Here is a 19,586-nt window from a genome sequence, read left to right as displayed (position 1 = left end):
AGAGGACCTGTCACTGGGTCTCTCACACCATTATCTATAGTCAGGTGGACCACAGTGACTTGGATGCTTCAAATCAGCAGATAAAGGTTACCCCTAGGGCTTTAGTAGATGGCATAAACATCTCCCAAGAAGATTTTTCTTTCGTTTATGCTTAGCTTTAGGACAGTATTAAAATCTGTTTAACGCTTAACAGTGACTACATGGGAGAGGCAAGTGACTCAGGAAGTCCTGAGATGTAGAAAAAGAAAATCCATGACAGAGTGAACATTTTGCCGTATAAAATTCAGAAATCAAAGAAGGCACGCTGAAATGATCCAGAGATGACCGCATTGATGACATTCATTGTAATTCTGTCAGTAGAACTCTGTGCTCCTGAAAATGCATCCTTTTGACCTAACAGAAGAGTAATCAACCACTGAAACCACTGTACCTTTGAAGAAAGGCTTTCCATTTGTAATTTCTTTTGTGGCGAATCCGGGTCCTCTGGGACAGAGTTCCTCGTACTCAGGTGTGTTCCTCAGGGGACACTCCTCGCACTCCTCGGTCCCCCAGGCTGCCCCGACGGAGCAGCAGCAGGCGTCCATGCGGTGGCGGCCAACCACGGGCAAGGTGCACTCCTCATCCTCGTACCCCAGGAAGCAGGTTTCCAGGCGGATATCTGCCAGAGGGAACGAACGGAGGGAAGCTGAGGAGACCTGCTCTGTTCTCACTGCCGCAAACTGCCAGCGTTGTGTTAGGCAAAGTACAGGACACATAACGATTTACTACAAGCTTATTGACTGAAATTAATTTTTTTCCCTCCAAGGAACCTAGGCGTGGTGGTGGGTTTTCCTTCTTTTTTTTTTTTACGGTACGCGGGCCTCTCACTGTTGTGGCCTCTCCCGTTGCGGAGCACAGGCTCCGGACGCGCAGGCTCAGCGGCCATGACTCACGGGCCCAGCCGCTCCGCGGCATGTGGGATCTTCCCGGACCGGGGCACGAACCCGCGTCCCTGAATCGGCAGGCGGACTCTCAACCACTGCGCCGCCAGGGAAGCCCGGTTTTCCTTCTTAATAAAGACTCTTAGCTGGCAGCTCTTATTTATGTGCACCTCTTCTTGTGGCAAGTATCCTTTGAACTCTAGTTATTTTCTGATAATTCTACATAAGGAGCAGTATTCAAAGAAATCCTACAATGCTCTTTTGGGAGATGTTTTCTCCCTGTACAGACCATGCCTATTACCAGTGCATGCACTTCATGATGTCTTGACATCTCTCTAGCTGAAAGCCAACTGCAGTCTTTATTGTTGGAGAACATCTCAGCTAGCACCAGCACCTTTTTCTCAGATCCACTTCATTTCTGGAGAGGTGGAATAGTAAACTCTGAAATGAGGACTGCCCTACTTGTGATTAAAGAGGAAAAAACAGCAAAGAAAAGCCATCCACTCCTCTTCTCAAGTATTTCTTTCACCTCAACATGTGCTTTTGTGCACATTCTTCTGGATACTTGTGGGAGTGTGAGCTTCCTTTAATGTTAGAAAGCTACTGAAGCCTTCTGAGCAACTTCACATCTGGGTTGCCTCTATTAATTAAGATGGTTAATTTCAAAATGAATCCTAAACTAAACACTGAAGCATGTTTCAACTGAAGAACCTGGAAAAGCGTTCTCATTACATGCTGATACCTCCTAAACAAAGAAGCTGAGACTCAGAATAGGATTAACTGACATCCATAGTTATGAAAAGACTCTAGCCTCTGAATTCCAGCTTTTCTATTCTGTATTGCTTACATTATAAACCATAAAGTTTTATATTTAAAGGCTGATTAATCCTAATTCATAAAGGATGCAAATCCCTTAACTGCATGCCACTCTTTCAACCACCTACAGTGGTCCTTCACTAAAGATGCTCTTCAGAGTGGTTTCAGATATACAACATAGCTGAGCATCACTTCCAGAGTCATGGACTCTGAAACCAGTGATCCAAAGGACATATTCCTGGCAGTCAGAAGCCATAGTAGTAACACCAGAATAAGCCTAAGACCCCGCAAGCATGACTCTGGGATCTCAAATCTGCTGCCACTATGAGTCCACAGGGCAGCTTTCTAAGAATTCAGGGTTTGGTGTACAGTCTCTTCCACATCATTGTCACTTGAGTTCTAGCAGTTGTCATGGAGAATCTCATCATGGCTGATATTGACAACAGCCTTCGTTCCCTCAGGTTCACTCCTCAGGCTGTTACACTCTTCACTCCTGATACCCACAAGAGTTTCCTGCAAAGACCTGTCCTTCTGGCTTACAGCAGCCCTGCCTAGCAGGCTAAGGCTACAGTCAGTTTCCAATTAAGCAAAAGTGTTCTACTTACCAGTCACCTAGAATTCTCTGTCCATGGCCCATGGAGGGCAGATTTAAGAGCTCTATTGTTATCCATCACAGTTATTATTCTAAAGAACTAAAGTTCCTCTTCACTGACATGTTCTCTACTCTTTTTATAAAGAATTAATAAAGAGCTGAGTCAGGAAGGCTATTTGTCAAGGAAACCACAATGCATCCTAATAGAAATGCTGAATTTGGGAGGTGTGTGTGTCTGTACTTAGAACCAAATATTCAGCTCTATCTTGTTAACTGAGTTTTTAATAATCATTAAGAAATATTCATTAGAAAAATAATGAACAGTATTTACCTAGGCAAATCCTCCCTGTGGCATCCAAAGTCATCCCACTGGGACACTGACACTTAAATGATCCCTTAGAGTTAACACATAAGCCATTTTTGCATACTCCTGGGAACACTTCACATTCATCTATATCTATGAAGGAAAAAAAAGCATGAAGTTAATATATCTGTATAACATCATTCTACTTCATTCCATTCATGGAGTCATATTATTACCACAACTGAAAATACCATTTTAAACCTGATAAGTTTACAAAACTAGTTTGCCTCCAAATAATTCATGTAGAATTTCTGGGATGTTTGAAAAGCAACCAGACTGAACCCACCTATTACCAAAGATATAACAGTTTCTCCATCAGTCTCAGGGAGTAATTTTTGAGTTGTAAAGACACAGAGCTGGTGGGAGTTCTTGGGGACAGGTCTGGGTACTATAGACGTCTCAGGTAAGGCTCCCAGGGGCCGTACAATTAGCTTTATGAGACCAGAGGGCTGCAAGTGAGTAGAGAGAGAGAAGCCTGGTCTTCCAAACTAGCAAAGAAGAAGTAGCTTGAAGATGAGCATAGAAAAAAAAATCCTTCATCGAGGAATATGTGGGGCCAGTCAAAAGAGTCTCCTTTGAGAAGTGCTGAGACATCCCAAGAAAGTGTGTATCTAGTTCTAACTCAGCAATGGTCTCAGGCTGTTCCGTCAAAGCCTTGGTGGTCCCAGCTTGAGTGGTGGAAGATGCTCATGTTCATTCATTCATCATTCATTGCATCTGTCTCAAATGTACTAGTCCTTCCCAGTTTGCTTAATGGAGAGCATTATGTTCTCTGCACATTTTTTTGGGAAAAATATTCACCATCATGTTAACCCAAAGAAAGGCACTTACTTGCCGATGCCAAAAAAGGGGAGCGTTAGTCAAGAAACTCACACACACTGTGTCTCTATTTAGAAGAAATAACTTTCCAAGCCAGGGATGTTGAAAAAGATATTCTAAATCTTGCCTCATAAGAGAAATAAATTGGGAGGGGGAAATTTACCTTCTTTGGATTGTTTTGTTTTGTTTTGTTCTGACCACTTGTGTACCAAAATGTGCTGCTGAGGTCAGATAACTTATTAACAGTGGGTCTGGACCAGAGAGAGGCCAAAGGATTCAGTCATCATTTGGAAAGCAAGACCTTGGGTGGGGGATGTAGTGTTCCTCTTTATTTTAACTGAGAAAAAAAGTTCATTTCATTCCACATATGGGACTAATTGCTGTTTTAAAAATTTTTCAGCTGCTGTGTCATGTCAGGTTGTGTTAGTCACCCTGACCTATGTCTATCTGGGACTCCATGAGAAAAAAATCACAGGAAACTGGAGAGAATCCATGTAGACTTTCAAAACCGAGGCAATAGAGTGTGTCCTTCTCATCATCTGTGACCATGAAACAAACAAACAACAACAACGAAAAACCAGGACAAACCAAGAAAATTGCAAATTTTATAGCCTCATCAAAAACTTCTTTTTCTGTCTTCCTCATAGGTAGCAGTTTGAAATTGTAGTCACTCAAAACTACGGTCAACCTAAAGCATTTTCAGCCGCCCTGCCCTTTGGCCACAGTGATCTGACGCTAATAGCATATATGCTTGTGAAACTCACGTCTGTTATGTTCGGCAGTTCTCATTATTTTTTTTCCCCTGCTACACATTTCTCACTGGGAAGTTATATGACAGCTTTATCCAGTCCAAGTTAACACAAGCGTTCTTCATGCACACAGAAATTTATGATTTATAAATAATCATAAATACCTTCACACTGTGTTCCTTTAATTCTTGAATAGCCTTTACCACATATGGGATCTGTACCAAAAAACAAACAAAAAGCAAAAACCAAATTTGAGATAATATCCAGACTTTGTATGACATGGTATAAGAAACACGAAAGAGGACCTTTAACATGAAATCGATTTTACTGTCATGAATAAGTCTGAGACGACAAAGTGTCTCTGAGATTGCATAGGTGAAGGAGAAGAATGAAATGTCTCCTTGAATAAAGCTCAATTCATCTGAGATATCCTAAAAGACCCAAAGGTACCCTAAAGATCAAACTAAGGTGATGACTAAGAAGGAAATTGACTCGATTTCTCTCTTGCTATTAGCCCTAAAATATGAATCACACTACAGGATTACTGTAACATGGATGTGGAAAACAAAGTTTAGAACTGGAAGATCTCATGCCCTGCAGCATTCACACTATATAAATGCACACATTTATATATCTAAACATTGAATCAGCAAGGCTCTCAAACCTCAGCTTTGCAACAACTTTAGTTTAGTGATGAACAGTGGTGCATTTACATCAATCATTTTGCGGGGAAGAAAACCTGAGCCTGTAAAAAGTTCAGGACCCCTAATCATGAGGTTCCTGAGAGAGCCAATAGGAATTGCTGATCTAGGAAAGCAACTCCGGATAACTACATTACAGTGTGGTGGTGGAAAACAATAAATTAACCAAATCACATAAACTTATTGTCCTTGACACTTCTCTTAGTTTCCTATTCAGCCACATGTTTCATTGAGGTCATCAGAATGAAATCTTCTAAAATTCTCGTGTGAACCTAAATGAACAAAGTTCTCGGCTTCCCCTTTCCGAGCAAAGTGCCCAGTGGGCACAGGAGCTGCAGCACCTGCTTCTCTTACCAACTTGGCATGGGGTGCACGGACTCCCCCAGGCAGCACCAAGGGACGAACAACACTGGGACTTTAACGTTGCTCCATTGATGTTGATCTCACATCGCCCATCAATGACAGTCTGCCAACAAGTGCCCTTGATGGTTTCTGCAGGGGCAAGGGGGTGATGATATTTAATAGACAATAGAATCTATATCAAAAATTCAAACATGTACATTGGAATTACAGCAAGAATAGCATCATGAAACAAGGAATAATGATCGTTTAAAACTTTGTTCTTCCATACTGAAACCCTTTTGCAATAAAAGCAGACATTAAATACAGCAGCACTGATAAACATAGGAAAATCATTCTCAGAAAGACAAATACCTATGCAGATGGTTTTTGTTGGATCCAAAGTACTTTCGGAAGAACATTCGCAAATAAAAGAGCCTGGGCTATTCTTGCAGACTCCATTAATGCAAGGACTTGATTCACATTCATCGATGTCTGAAACAGAAACAGGTCTACATTACTGCTAAAAACTAGTCTTGGGCACAAATGAATATTTAAACTTTGGTCTCATTTGCTACCACATATTCTTCATTAGATAGTAAAGCTGACCTAGATAGATTTTTTTTTTCTAGGCCAGATGGAATGCAAAAAATAATAACTGAGCACATCTCTATGTTCAGCACATGGCTGAATCTTTTTATTCAGAAAACCTGGAGGAAATGTAAGTGTGATTTCTGAATTACTAACTCAAATAGCACATATCTAATATTTTCTTCATCTATTAAATGATGGCAAATAAAATGCCAATTGTAGGCAAATACAAAGTGAATACTTTTAAATGGCATTTGGATGCAAAATAAATGGCAAATAAAATACCAATTGCAGGTAAGTACCATCAGTAGCTTACAAAGTGCATAGGAGTGTCATTTAGGATCACAGAATCTCAACGAAGTGACACAACTGTCTAAAATAGAAGTGACTCTAATTTACCTTCGTGGTTTTCCAGTGGCATTCCAAAAGGCAGCAAAGTACATGGTATAAGAACAAAAATACATCTTACCTTCACAAGTTTTTAGGTCAGGTTTGTATATAAATCCCTTGGGGCAGGTACAGACAAAACTTCCAGGAGTATTTCTACATTGTCCATTGTCACAGAGTAGACTATTCAATACACATTCATTAATATCTGGAAAACCAAAAAACATAAACTTTTAAAAGATCCCATCCTTTGCATGCAATTTCTTTGCATTTTTAGGCTAAGTTTTTAAGGTTATAATGATATGATTAATTCAAGGAAAGAGGCAAAGCTCCTCTACCATTGATCTTTGCTGAAATTACCTATTTTAGGAAAATAGGGGCTTGAGCTGATTATCTATACTAGGTAACTACAAAGTCTAAAGTCACCAGACACTACTGAATTCTCTTCTTTCTTTAGCAGGAAGAAAACCTAGATTTGCTGGAAATCATTAATATTTATATAATTGTTTCACTGTGCCAGAATTAAAAGGACTAATCCTATTGTTTTAAGGAACTAAATAAATATTTAGAGAGTACGGTCCATTTTTGATAAGTATTAGTTCCAGGATGGGTGTCTCTTCTTTAGAATAATTTAAGTGGTCTCCAGTTATGTTTATAAAGTATGAAGCAATCTGTAGAGTTTGTAATTGTCATGAGGAATTTAGACTTGAGATTCAGAGAGCTGAGGAAAATTCCTTGCTTTCAGCTGAATAATAGGCAAGTCTGATGCAAAACCAAACTTTCGATATGTATAACTTAGATAATTTAGGAAATGTAGAACTTAAACAGTTTGTTATACCTCTTTGAGCTAAAGTACATCACTCAGCCCACAAAACAGACTACATATTCACAAAAGACATTTTATACATTGAGAGATTCTGCTTAGATTACCATTTGACAAGCTAGTAGCCCTTACATAAAGGATACATAAATTCAGCACTGGAGAGCTGCATGGGTTCACAGCAGTAAATATACTTAAATCAGCAACTAACAGTTGTTCCTTGGTATCTGCAGGGGATTAGTTCCAGGACACCCCCCGCACCAGGTTACCAAAATCTGTGGATGCTCAAGCCCCTTATATAAAATGGGATAGTACTGGCAGATAACCTATGCACATCCTCCCATATACTTTAAATCATCTCTAGATTACTTATAATACCTAACACAATGTAAATGCTATGTAAATAGTTGCTGGTGTATGGCAAATTCAAGTTTTGCTTTTGGGAACTTTCTGGAATTTTTTTTCAAATATTTTCAATCTGAGGTTCATTAGATACGTGAATGCAAAACTCACAGATATGGAGGGCTGTGTTTACACAGTTCTTAAAATATGGGAAAATCAAGTATAAAGTTATGTATTGTCTGAGCAAATAGCATGCTGAGAATTCTGTCAAAATCATATAAGCATTGCTAATACTTCCCAAAAAGGTCAATATTGCAATTCTTAAACTTTGATGATGTCAGAAGAATCTGGAACTTTAATTTGAGGAACTGAAGATTAAGATATAAAATAGTCAGTGCCTGGAACTCTGTGGGAAGTGGCTGGAGCGGATCTTTGATTCCTAGCTTCACACCTCTGAACATAATCTGAAATATGAACATACTTCTGACCTGATGATAATGGGTCCAACTTTGGAGTAGACAGTAAAGCACTGAAGGAAGAATCCCTTCTGCCTCCCAAACTCTCCCTTTTGCGTGATTTTTGGATGAAGCTAAAACATCTCTGTGCCTTTCTGGCCTGCCCAAATAAATAATGATTTTTCATGTCTGCCAATGTAGAGAGGCTCCTACAGGAAAATGAAATAGTAAAACTTTTTTTTGAGTTGAGTCTAGTTTGAAAGTACCATGTATGCTCATATAACAACTGTAACCCCAAAAAAGGGGCCCTAAAATTAAGGGTGTGAGAGAGAAAGAAATCATTTTTCAAAATTCAACTGTAGGCCATAAAGAAGGAAGGGCCAGGTTTAGGCCGGCAATAAAAGTTAGGGAGAGAAAAAGAAACCTGCAGTCGAAAGAAGAGAGTTTTGTGATAAACCTGTGGGCTCCCATGACCTGCTTCTATCCTCCATTTTTTTAGGTACTTGCTTAGCCTGAAACTCAGGTGAAAACTGATTTAAATAGGGGGGAGGGAGAGAAGATACTTTGATTTACTGTGAGTTCTTTTTATGTGAGTACAAATGCCACATAGTTAGAAGGAAAGCAGGTGAAAATGCTCAAAGTAAGATTTCTGCTGTTTTGAAAATAACTGCTACATCTACTTTGTGTATAATGACAATTAGCAGCGCCCTAATAACAAAGGCATCTAGTAGGGGCAGCACTTGGCTTCAACCTGCGCAATTAGAGAACTGCACGCTGTATGAGAGGGACAGTTGCCATGTTCCATCCTTTACATAGTTAAACAAAAGATATAACTTGTCAGGATTCAGCTATGCTGACACCCAAAGTGTAGAGCATCCATTTGTCCAGTCCTTTAAGCTACTCAAGAGCAGTTTCCCTCAAGCAACAAAAGAAAGAATGCATGATGCATGAAGTGTCTTAGAAAACAGGTGAAACGTCTTACCAACACAATTTTTCCCAGATGAATCCACTTCATATCCTGAATTGCAAATACATTTGTAGGTCCCACGGAGATTTTCACAAATTCCATTTGGGCAGATATCAGGGTCTAATGCACATTCATTTATATCTACACCACAAAAAAATTCAAAATCATTAACATTCTAAAGTAAACATCAAATGAACTATCAAAAACTAACATTACAATAACTGTAGAGACCTTAGGACCTCATGAAAATAAAGTTTCTCCTTGATGAGAAAGTTGATCCCTTTTTCTCACTACAAGGTATTCTGACTCAAGTCTTCCTTCCACCAGTCCCTGAGAGGAACTTGGCATCTGAGCTAGAACTACAAGATTACCAATCCTTAATCAAGAGAAGAACTCCTGGACTTCTTCTTGTACAAACATCAAGGTGAAAAGGTTGATCAAATACAGAGCCCAGGTTCCTACAACTGCTCTCCCTGCCATCAGCCTGTCCTTCTTCAGTCTACATTCTACACTGCCACCAGACTTAACAGCCTCAAAACAAGGTGACTGTGTCATTCTCATGGTTCAGACTTTCGTAGGTTCGACAGTATTCTCAAGATTAAATTAAAATATGAACTCTTTATTCACTTTAAATCTCTTACTCTGCCATAAACACATCATGCCCTCTTCACTCTGCGTGGGGAATGTCTGGAGCAAACCTACACGTTGGTCCGAAGCTTGCTCAACCACCACCTGCTCTGGAAAAGCCTCTGCTACTCTGTCCAGATGAGGCTGGGTCCTCCTCTTCCGTTTGCTGACAGCCTGAGGAGAGCTCTAATAGTCAAGGGTGATGCCGAGTGACAGTCAGTGAGTGGCTAGTCTCAAATCTTGTTGCCCGACTCTTCTATAAATCAAGGTTGACCTTTTTTTTTTTTCCTTATCCAGGTACCTATCACAACTTATTTATTCCCCACTAACTCATTCATTATACATTTCCTTACTTGTCCTCTTTTCTCCTCCAAATATCCACCTCGCCCTTTCTTTATCCACACATAATAATGAAATCAATCAAGAGAATGAACTGACAATCGAGTCAGTCTATTTTTTCCCAGAACTCTCTTGAATCAAATCATTTAGTTTTTTATTAGTAAAGTAATCCCTTCCTCTTACTTGTCACCCATTTTTACACTTGTTCCAATTCTCCCGTTTAATTTCTTTTATGGCACCAGTATTTCTCTACTTCTAACTTCTACACTTAAACATTTCATTTTCTCCCAACTCAGTTAATTGCTATCACCACCTGCTACAAAACACAAGATGGCTCCCTACTGCCATCTGAGAATGACTGAGCACTTGACCATTAAGAAGGTGTTCAAAATGTGCATAGGTTCAATTGAGCTCATAACCCTGAATTGTACTTGATAGTGGTAGATCCAAAGGAGGGCCAGGCTGCCCCTTCTCATGAACGAGCCACCATGGTCACTGTATCTCGTTCACATCAGTGACCCTGGGAGAGCACCCAACCCTTCAGTAATGAGTGCCACACCCACACCCAGCAATCCCAGGACCCGCTGTGCCATAGCTGTTCTGCCACTGGGGGCTTCTAAGTGTCCCAGGTAGATCAACGCGGTGATGGCCAGAGAGGGGGGTCGGACCAGATTGGTGTAAAGGGGCCAAGTGGAAACCCACAGGAAGGCCCAGTGCTGCCTCTGCACATGCTTAGTAAAATTCAAAACAAGTCCTAAGTCCTTACCACTGCCTGCTGACGTCATTCCTGGCCCACTGCTGCAGAGCGCCTGATATTCCGCTGCAATAAATTAACAGACAGTAAATGATTCCCTTGTTTGCAGAACAGGTCGATCCTGCCCTTGGCTTTGCACACATCATTTCCTCCAAAGTGAGTGGAACTGAAATAAAGTGGTAAAGGAAAAGGAGGCATCTCCTAGGGGAGTCACACCAGGCTCCTATTTTAAAGGCTCCGCAATCACCGTGGAAAACGACTTAATAAGGATATAGGCGAGTTCCAGCAATTCCTTGTGCGAGCACTTTCGGAAAAGGTGTTTTTCCTATGGCTTGATTTTTTTTCACCAGGGAACACTTTACACTTACAGTGAAATGTGTCTGTTAAAATGTGGTTTCTTAACTGTTAATAAAACTCTCTCCCACCATCTTGGAAATAAATTCTTTTCTTAGTTCGAGCTATTTTTTTCAGTACAATCAAGTTCTTAACATTTTCTCATTTTTCTGCAAATTCTCTAGCCTCCCCTGACAAGAATAACACGGTATCTACACTTGCATTTACGTGTATTTTTAAAGTTAATATTTATCAGGATGCCAGATTCATTCTATTATATAAATCCATAGGAAATGTATTGCATAATGTTAAAACTGGATCTTACTGAAGAAATGGAGGTATATAGAATATGTTCCCAAATTTGTGATGGAATCAGATTTCTATTTCTTAAAATTGATGCAATGCTTTATACACAATTCCAACAATATTTAGATAAACCTAAGAGTGAATGATGGAAATGGAGAACTAATAGGAACCACACTTAATCCAAGGAAAAGAAACGAAGTTCCCCTTAGTTGCCCATGGTTTCTGGCAACTACAGAATCTCATGGTCAAATGCAGATCAGTTGTGCTTAGGTGGCAGGAGAAGTGAATATTAGGGATGTGGCTTTTTTACATAGGCCACCTGTACCTCGGTGCTGAAGCAAATAGTTCCTATACCTCCACATTCTAGAAAATTGCATTCCTGATGACAGGGGATGCAAAGGAGTTATAATTTTTTATAGATTAAAAAATGAAGGTTGACTCCTTCAGAGCCTCTGTCTTCTACCAAACATAAATTTGAGAAAAGTGGTGAAATCCCTTAATTTTTAAATCATCTTAAAAGGATCCAAAAAGGGAAAAAATGGGAAGGTGGCTGCCATTGTGTTTGAAAGCCAGGGACTGGCAGCAGAAAGAAATACATCCTCTTTATTCTCTCACATCAGCAATAAATTAAAGCACTTGTGAAATAGTGTAAGTAATAAAACAGGAAAAACAAAATCATGCCAGTTTTGCTGAAAGCAATTTTATAATTAGTGTTAAATTAGCTGATGCTTAGCCTACATGGAAGCAAATTATTGTCATTATTCTTTTCCATTTGGGCAGGATCTGGTACTAGACTCTGTAGTGAATTCAGATCAGCATGGGTTTGAATGCTGATGACAATGCTTATTGCTGAGGGTCCTGGGAGCAAGCCCTTTCCCTCTTCTAGTTCCCTCTTATATAAGTGTAGAAAATGATACCCAACTCACATGGTAGTGCTGTAGATTTACTGAGAGAACATGTAAAGTGCTCAGCACAACTCAAGCACTTAATAAATGGTAGGTGTTGCTAAGCTAACTCAGTGTTGTGCCATGGAGACAGTGGAATGAGGACAGAAAATTCCTAATCATTACTCTTCTGTGGCTTTAACTGACGGATTTCTACAAGGAGTAAATGCTCAGCAGCCAGTGAGATGTATCTGAAAATATAGTTTATTTGACTTCCAGAGCACAAAGATGAACTTTAGATGTTAAGTGGTTAGAATTTCTCATTAAATTGACTAAAGATATTCCTTCTGGATATTTCCAGTCCCCTTTAAAATCCCTCCTCTCTCCTGAAATAAGGGACATCCTACATTTCAATCCTTCATGATTTGGCATTTTCATCTATCAAAGAGGTGGAGAAACCAAACGGGATGGAACTATTTCCACATGTGGACCACTTTTGTGTAAACTGATTCAAATATAAAAGAGAAGGTAGTGGAACTGAGCTTCAAAATGTAACTCTCTTTAAGCTTTACTGCTTAAAGAAATTTGGTTTCGTTGGGTCATCTTTTTAATTTCATTTTCCTATGTAGCATAAGAATTCTCTGGAGATGTAATTGGGGTCCAGAGGAAAATGTAAAAACAAAAAACTATATGCACCAAGGATCCTGGATTCTAAGTTTTGGCTATTCTACTCATTCAAGACATGGACAAATCACCTATATCCTTGTACCAGTTTTTAGGATACCCATCTATCTTGTAAATTCAAAGTATGCAAGGAAAGTACTTTGAAAAATTAAAGTAGCAAACTTTACTTTAAAAGGATGATATTGATAATATACAACTATAAAGTTGTATGGAAGTATCTTTTTAGATAGAATTATATTTGTATACTATATAATCGAAGTATTATTGCAAACATGTATTTAATTGTTAGTAATCATATATGAAATGACTGGGTGAAGCAGTCATCCAGAATAAAGCTTTCTTTCTTTAACTGGCATTCCCCCATTTTAAAGACTTTTAAAGTCTTCTACTTAACTTTCTCTAACTTCTCATAATACATTTTAATTTCTGTCTGATTTCAAATATTATCATTTTCAAAATGGCAAATATTTAAAAGTTGTGAGTTCGTCTTTAATAGATAGTATCTAGGCCAGAAATGAACTAACTGAATCTTAGAGGTAAACCAACCAATCAGAGCTACACGTTTTCAATATTAGGACTTATTCTATTTTAGGACATTAGAAGTCAACTACCAAGCTACCTTAAAATTACATTCAAATGTTGACAGTCTATTGCTTTCATTTCAATAAACTATTTTTGCCTTACAAACAGAAATAATTTACAACTGGAGAGGATCTTCTGGATTACCTAAGACAATTCATTTTGTAGATGAAAAAAATGAAGATCCCTTTTCCATATTATTCTATTTCATAATTGTTTACTAATGTAAGCCATCTCAAATCCTTTTGAAATTAGGTGAGAAAAATTCCTAAATAAACAAAAATCCACAAAAAACTGAACCTCCAATTAAGTAATTTGTCTGCCTGTGGCTGGGGAGCAGAATTCTGACTCACTGACAAGTTTTCTTTTCACTATGCCATGTCACTCAAACTGAGAAAAACACTTTTTCCCTAGAGTTGAATAAAATCATTTAGGAAAAGGACACCTAAAGCAGCCTGAAGGATTTGAACAAAATTCACAAATGGCCTTTTGGAAAAAAGTTGGAAACATTCAGGTAACCTGAAAATTATTTACTTTTACACTCGGTAGAATTCTGCTTTTATAATAGTTCCTACAAAATGTAAACACTGTGAAGCTACTTTAGAAAACAAGGCAAGGCGCACACACCCTAAAGAGCATGACTATTACTGAGGTGGAGGAGTTCAGATGGGAGGCATGAATGTGCTGCCTAATCCAAGTGATGGCTGGGCCTGTGAGGAACATCTGAGCAGAGGCTGAGCAGCCCCTGCCAAGACCCCAGCAAGGTACATGATGCACCTGGAGAGCAGACGCAATCTTTCCCCGTGATTTCCAAAAATGCAAAGACTGCAGATGGTGGTGGAAGGCTGGGAGTACTAGGGCATCCCCATGACACCACATACCTGAATTCTGTGAAGGACACGGTTGGCAAGGTTCCCCAAAAGCATACTCGGTGCTGGCACAACAGCACTCAGATTTGGTAACAGCACCAAACAAGGGTTTGACACACTGGCCTCTCTTGTATCCACCGTAGCATGTGCTCCGCATGTGTGTGTCTACACAGGAAGAAGCATCTGTCATCATACTATCGCTTCAAACGGATGGGAACCCCCCAGGTCAAAGTTGAAGCTGGTTTTATTTAGCCATTGTCCCTGTTCTAACTCACAGAGAATGCCTCTGGTATTAGGTCCCAATAGAAAACAAAACGCAACAAATCATTCTGCATTCAGCTTCCAAGCACTGGAAACCAATTACTAGACTCTTCCGGTTCTCTAGGGACTATTATGGTTTACCCAACTGTGAGGTCCTTAAGGGCTAGGATTATACCTCACTCATTTTTTTCTTCCCCAGGAGTGTACAGAGAAGGCACTTAATAAATGTTGAATGAATGATGACCATTCAATCTCACCTTATGATAAATAAGATCTTTATTAGAAATACAGATGACCTCAAAATAAACATGCAATTAGTGAATATCTGAATTAGATGTACTTTCCAAAAGGAGGATGTTTAATCTGTAAAAGGTTCATTTATACAAATCTGCAGATATTGGTCTAACTAAGCAGTATCATCTTTACCTCCAGGAGGGGATTTCCAGCTATGTCCAATCCTCTCCCAATTCAAAGGGTCTACCGACTACCTTTCTTAAAAATAATTTGGAAAAACTTTGTATCTATTTATCAACAAATCTCAAACTCTTTATAAAGCCACATAAAACTATTATCATATAAGTTTCTTACTTATCCATATCCTCCTCTGCATTTTATACCTCCCTTGGAACATTTAATTCCCTAGATGAAAATGAAATGTTCACCATGAGATAATGGGCACATACAGGTCAATTTCAAAGACCATTATCAACAAAGGAGGGTTGGAGAAAATTGGGGACAGTTAGGTGATTAGGAAAGACAAGGGAGAAGGAGAGGTGGGGATTCCCTTGGTTTTCATTTATCTCAGCTCGTCTTTCTATGCCTTAAACTAATATCCATGTCATACAAGAAAAGAACTGACCCTGTTGGTTTGTTGCCCCACAAATATTAATTGTATCATATCTGCTACAGTCAAGTACATTTATTATTGGCGGATCTTATTGACTGACAGAGGATGGATCTCTATCGTACATCTAGTTACGGCTTTAACCTTACCAACACACACACGTCCATCCAGACCCACGGCCAGTCCAGGAAAGCATTCACATCGGTAGGAGCCGTCAGTGTTGACACAACGCCCATTCATGCAGATCCCAGGTGTTTCACACTCGTTAATATCTGTGGTGGGGAAAAGCACTTATTAAAAATAAAGCCACTTCACACAACATTGTAAAGAAATTATACTCCAATAAAGATGTTAAAAAAAAGAGAAAAAAAAAATAAAGTGACTTTATCTAAAGACATAACATATTTACAGTTCTAAGACTTGAAAATGGGGAAGATTTACAATAATATGCAGCGTCAACAATAAAAGCTCAGTGAGATGCATTTCATTTTCCTCTGAGAGAAAAGGAACAAAAATTGAGAGAGATAAACTGAGTTTATTTCTTTTCTATAGAAAGCTATTTCAATAACATTCTCCTGAGATTTTTTTTTTTTTTTATCCAAAGTAAGAATCACAAAGGCAAAAACAGAATTGGAAGAAGAAGGAAAGTGACAGCTAAAAGACAAAGGGTCTTGTGTAATGTTTCACATGGCAATTTTTCCAGGACTGTCAGAAATCTAGCTTGATAATAAACTACATCTTTGGCCTGGGCAGGAAGCTTCTCTTTTTGGCATCCAACACCCAGACTGGTGTCCATTCCAGTATCACTCATGCCTTAACTCTCTGGGAAAATTAGAATGGCATGAGGAGACACAGAACTAAAGCCTGGATGGAACACCATACAAAAGGAACAGAAAATGAATATAGATGATTTTGATGACAACTCCTAGCCAATTGGAACCCAGCAAAGAAAAATCTCTCTTAAGCATTACAAATATTTTATAGTATCGTATGTGTATCCTTAGGGAGGCCTGGTAAAAGATTTTATTGGGCACATACTAATAATAGCGGATACTTTTCCCCCTGAACATGGTACCAAACATGTTCTATTTCCAACATGGAAACAGAAATGGTACCAAAACTGTGTTTTGGAAAACATATAACACTTAGAAACAAGTCATTTTATAACAACTCCTTTTATAATATACAACTGGTGTAGGTGAATATTTCCTTTCTTCTGACCTTAAAAAGGCAAATTGAGACTGAAACACCTCTGCGTTTTACATAGCTTGTGTTATTTGGCACAAAATATATTCAGATGGTCCAAGATTCCGTGTACAGATTGTATTTTAAAACAGCAGTTATATTTAAATACGTGAACTCAAGCTGGTTCAGTTATTCAGGTCACCTTTTTGTTCAAATTGAGATCTACAGTAAAACAGTGGTGACTACAGCCTGAAATGTAATCCAAAGGTTTTTTACTGGGGACAGCGATGGAACATAGATCCAGAGGGCGTTGCTCAAAGTGAGTGGCCTCCACCTTCAGAGAGTGATCAGGGAGACCAGGCTGTTCATCAGATTAGTTAACTGTAGCGATTAAATTAGCATTGTTCATTCAGCTTTGAACAGTTACATCTTTGTGGGATCAGAACCAAGTGTTCAGCATTAAGAGAAAATCTTATCCCATGATATCAAGAAAAAAGTGATGGAAAAGAAATTCAGCATACAAGAAATTTTTTTCTTTTTCCTTCCTTTATTTTTATTCTTACTACAAGTGTGTGTATTCCATCTTCTCTATACATCAGAATAAAGACGACACAGGTAAGAATATGGAGCATTTTCCCCCTCTCTTTCTCTCTAGCTCTGATTCTTAAGCCAGAATGTTAAAGTCAGAGCAGACTTTTAATCATCAGTCACTTTCAAAAGACTGGAACAATCCATTTATCAATAATATACTAGTTCACTGATTGCAAACAGTTGCAAAACCGGGCTTCACCTGTGAGGTCACAATATCTTCTGAAATAGTTACAACAGCATTATCTATTGGCCACCCTTAAGAGTCTGTGGCCTGGGTCACTGGCAGCCTATAGGTACTGAAAGTGAATCTTAGCATGCTCTGTGCATAGGTAAGAGAGAGGAGCGTGTGTTCTCAGAAAAGTTCTGTTCACAAAGGGACTTTCACATTTCCTTCTGTTATTTTGTTTGGAAGCCTAGTTCCAAATATTCCAGCAATCATTCCCTTCCCCTTTCTTTTTCACTTGTACAGCACTTAATCTGCACAGTTTGGTGCTTTGTTGTATGCTGTCTTAATATTTCCATGCGTTAATCTTGTCTCCCCAACTATAAGTTCCTCCCAACACATAGCTCAAAAGCATGGAAACCAATTTCCTACTTCAAATTTGAAAACAAACAAACAAAAAAACCTTTCTCTTGCTGTGAAGGCAGATTTCCATGATATTAAGAGCTATTTATGTGAAGGTCATAGAGAATGTAGGTAAACAACCAAGGGCTAGGAGCTCTTAAGCCTAGAGAAAATACACATCATGCTGAAGACTTAATACAAGGACTTAATATAAGGGCACCTAGAGAAGAGGCACCATAGGACTTTTTCTTGCCTTCTCCATCTTGAATAGCCTGATGCTCTCTCTACCTTCTACATCTGAAACTATGGTTTTGAGTGTCATATTTTAGCAGATTCCCTGGATCTATTTTGAGTATGAGGTTCCTTGAGAGGTCTGGTTGCAGCTCAGATCTTGGACACAAGGGCAATAATTACTCATCCTTGACCGCATGAGGCAGAGAAACTAAGCACAAATTTAACTTCTTCTCCTGATAACTCCAGTTATCTCCTGATAATTCTTCTCAGGACCCCAATTTTCAACAGCACAAATAAAAATCTTCATTTTGCTTTACTACTTGGAGCAATAAGATTATTTCAAAAGTTACAAAGCTAAATACTGGCTCCTGGTTCCTTTATTTCTTCTGCTTAACCCTGTTTCCCTTTTTTGCTTCTGTGATTTGATAAAGCTTAAATAAATTGTGTTTCTTAAGGTATCTGGAGGAAATTATGAAGAAGAGATCACCACAATAAGAGTCTACAATATTTTGTCCAGTGAAGATGTAAGAGGTGGCAAATGACAGCCATCAAGAAGCCAACTGTCATTATTCCTCAACTGTAAGGAAGAGGCAGAACTCAGCTTATTTAAAAAGATGCTCACAGCTGTTGGTAGTCCAAATGGTAGTTCAGCTTCTCATTCATTTGCTATGGAGCCTATCAGGCTCCTTTGAGAAGACACCAAACACCCTTTCTGAAGTAAGAACAGCCTTCTGGGAATAAATCGTAGCTCTCTGGATGGCTGGACTTAAGAAGGAGTTCCAGTCAGGTTTCTTAGTACAGAGTTAGGGGTACTTTAAATAGGGAGAATCAATAGGGAAAGGTGGTAGCTCTAAGCAATGCAGAGAGGAGAAAAAACGGGTGAAGAATATGATTTAGAGTTTTATAGCACAAACCTTTACAATAACGCCCATCTGATGCCAGCTGAAATCCAGGTTTGCAAATACATTTAAAACTGCCATCTTCATTGATACACATTCCATTAAGGCACATATTCCTTATGCTGCATTCATCCATATCTGAAAAATACAAAGGATATATTTTCTTATGGCCAGATGAGTAAGCTTACAAAGGAAGCCAACCTGGATCAATATAATTCTGTTTCGTCACATTTCTTTACTTTTTGTTATTATTGTCTAAGGTTAATTTTCATCCAAATTATAGCTTACAAAGAGAAGAGTGGCCATATGAAATACGTATCTCAAGTTCTCAATTTCTGACATGTGCATGCAAACTATAGGGCTAAATTTATTTTAGGACATGTGTGTATATATATACATATATACTTACACAAGCATATACGTATATATATAATATGTATATGCACGTATATATGTATATACACATGTATATGTATTAGACTCATAATATATATCTATGAAATTTCATATAAATATATTTTTCATATAAATATATATATGAAATTTAACTCAATAAGAGCTACCAAGGCTCTTTTTAGGAACAGCAGTTTACAAACTGAAAGGTGTGTAAACAGCCTGATGGTTATATTTACAGATCCACATTACTTCTAATGTACTGAAAATAAAAACAAAATCGAAACTAAGAACGATGAAATGTATTTAGGCTACTTCTTGATTCTTTAAAAAGTAGAAACCAGAGAACTGCTTGCAGTTTGAAGCAATTTTAAATA

At 38.6% G+C, this 19,586-nt stretch overlaps 1 protein-coding gene across 1 annotated transcript in view; it reads right to left on the bottom strand.

Annotated features, from left to right (window-relative positions):
- The window catches only part of FBN1 (fibrillin 1), a 252,366-nt gene that overhangs the window by 90,807 nt on the left and 141,973 nt on the right, over positions 1-19,586 (bottom strand). The window contains exons 14-24 of the mRNA XM_029237630.1: positions 18,832-18,954; positions 15,492-15,614; positions 14,250-14,402; positions 10,595-10,648; positions 8,878-9,003; positions 6,361-6,486; positions 5,676-5,795; positions 5,316-5,453; positions 4,425-4,475; positions 2,660-2,785; positions 431-658 (exon numbers count right to left, since the gene is read on the bottom strand). Coding sequence (XP_029093463.1) covers positions 431-658; positions 2,660-2,785; positions 4,425-4,475; positions 5,316-5,453; positions 5,676-5,795; positions 6,361-6,486; positions 8,878-9,003; positions 10,595-10,648; positions 14,250-14,402; positions 15,492-15,614; positions 18,832-18,954 — 1,368 coding nt within the window. The remainder of the gene's footprint in view (positions 1-430; positions 659-2,659; positions 2,786-4,424; positions 4,476-5,315; positions 5,454-5,675; positions 5,796-6,360; positions 6,487-8,877; positions 9,004-10,594; positions 10,649-14,249; positions 14,403-15,491; positions 15,615-18,831; positions 18,955-19,586) is intronic.

This window comes from Monodon monoceros, unplaced genomic scaffold (genome assembly GCF_005190385.1).
Source record: "Monodon monoceros isolate NGI ecotype Baffin Bay Population unplaced genomic scaffold, NGI_Narwhal_1 Super_Scaffold_21, whole genome shotgun sequence".
Lineage (NCBI taxonomy): Eukaryota > Metazoa > Chordata > Mammalia > Artiodactyla > Monodontidae > Monodon > Monodon monoceros.
The sequence above is the reverse complement of the archived record's forward strand: the minus strand, read 5'-3'. Positions and strand labels throughout refer to the sequence as shown.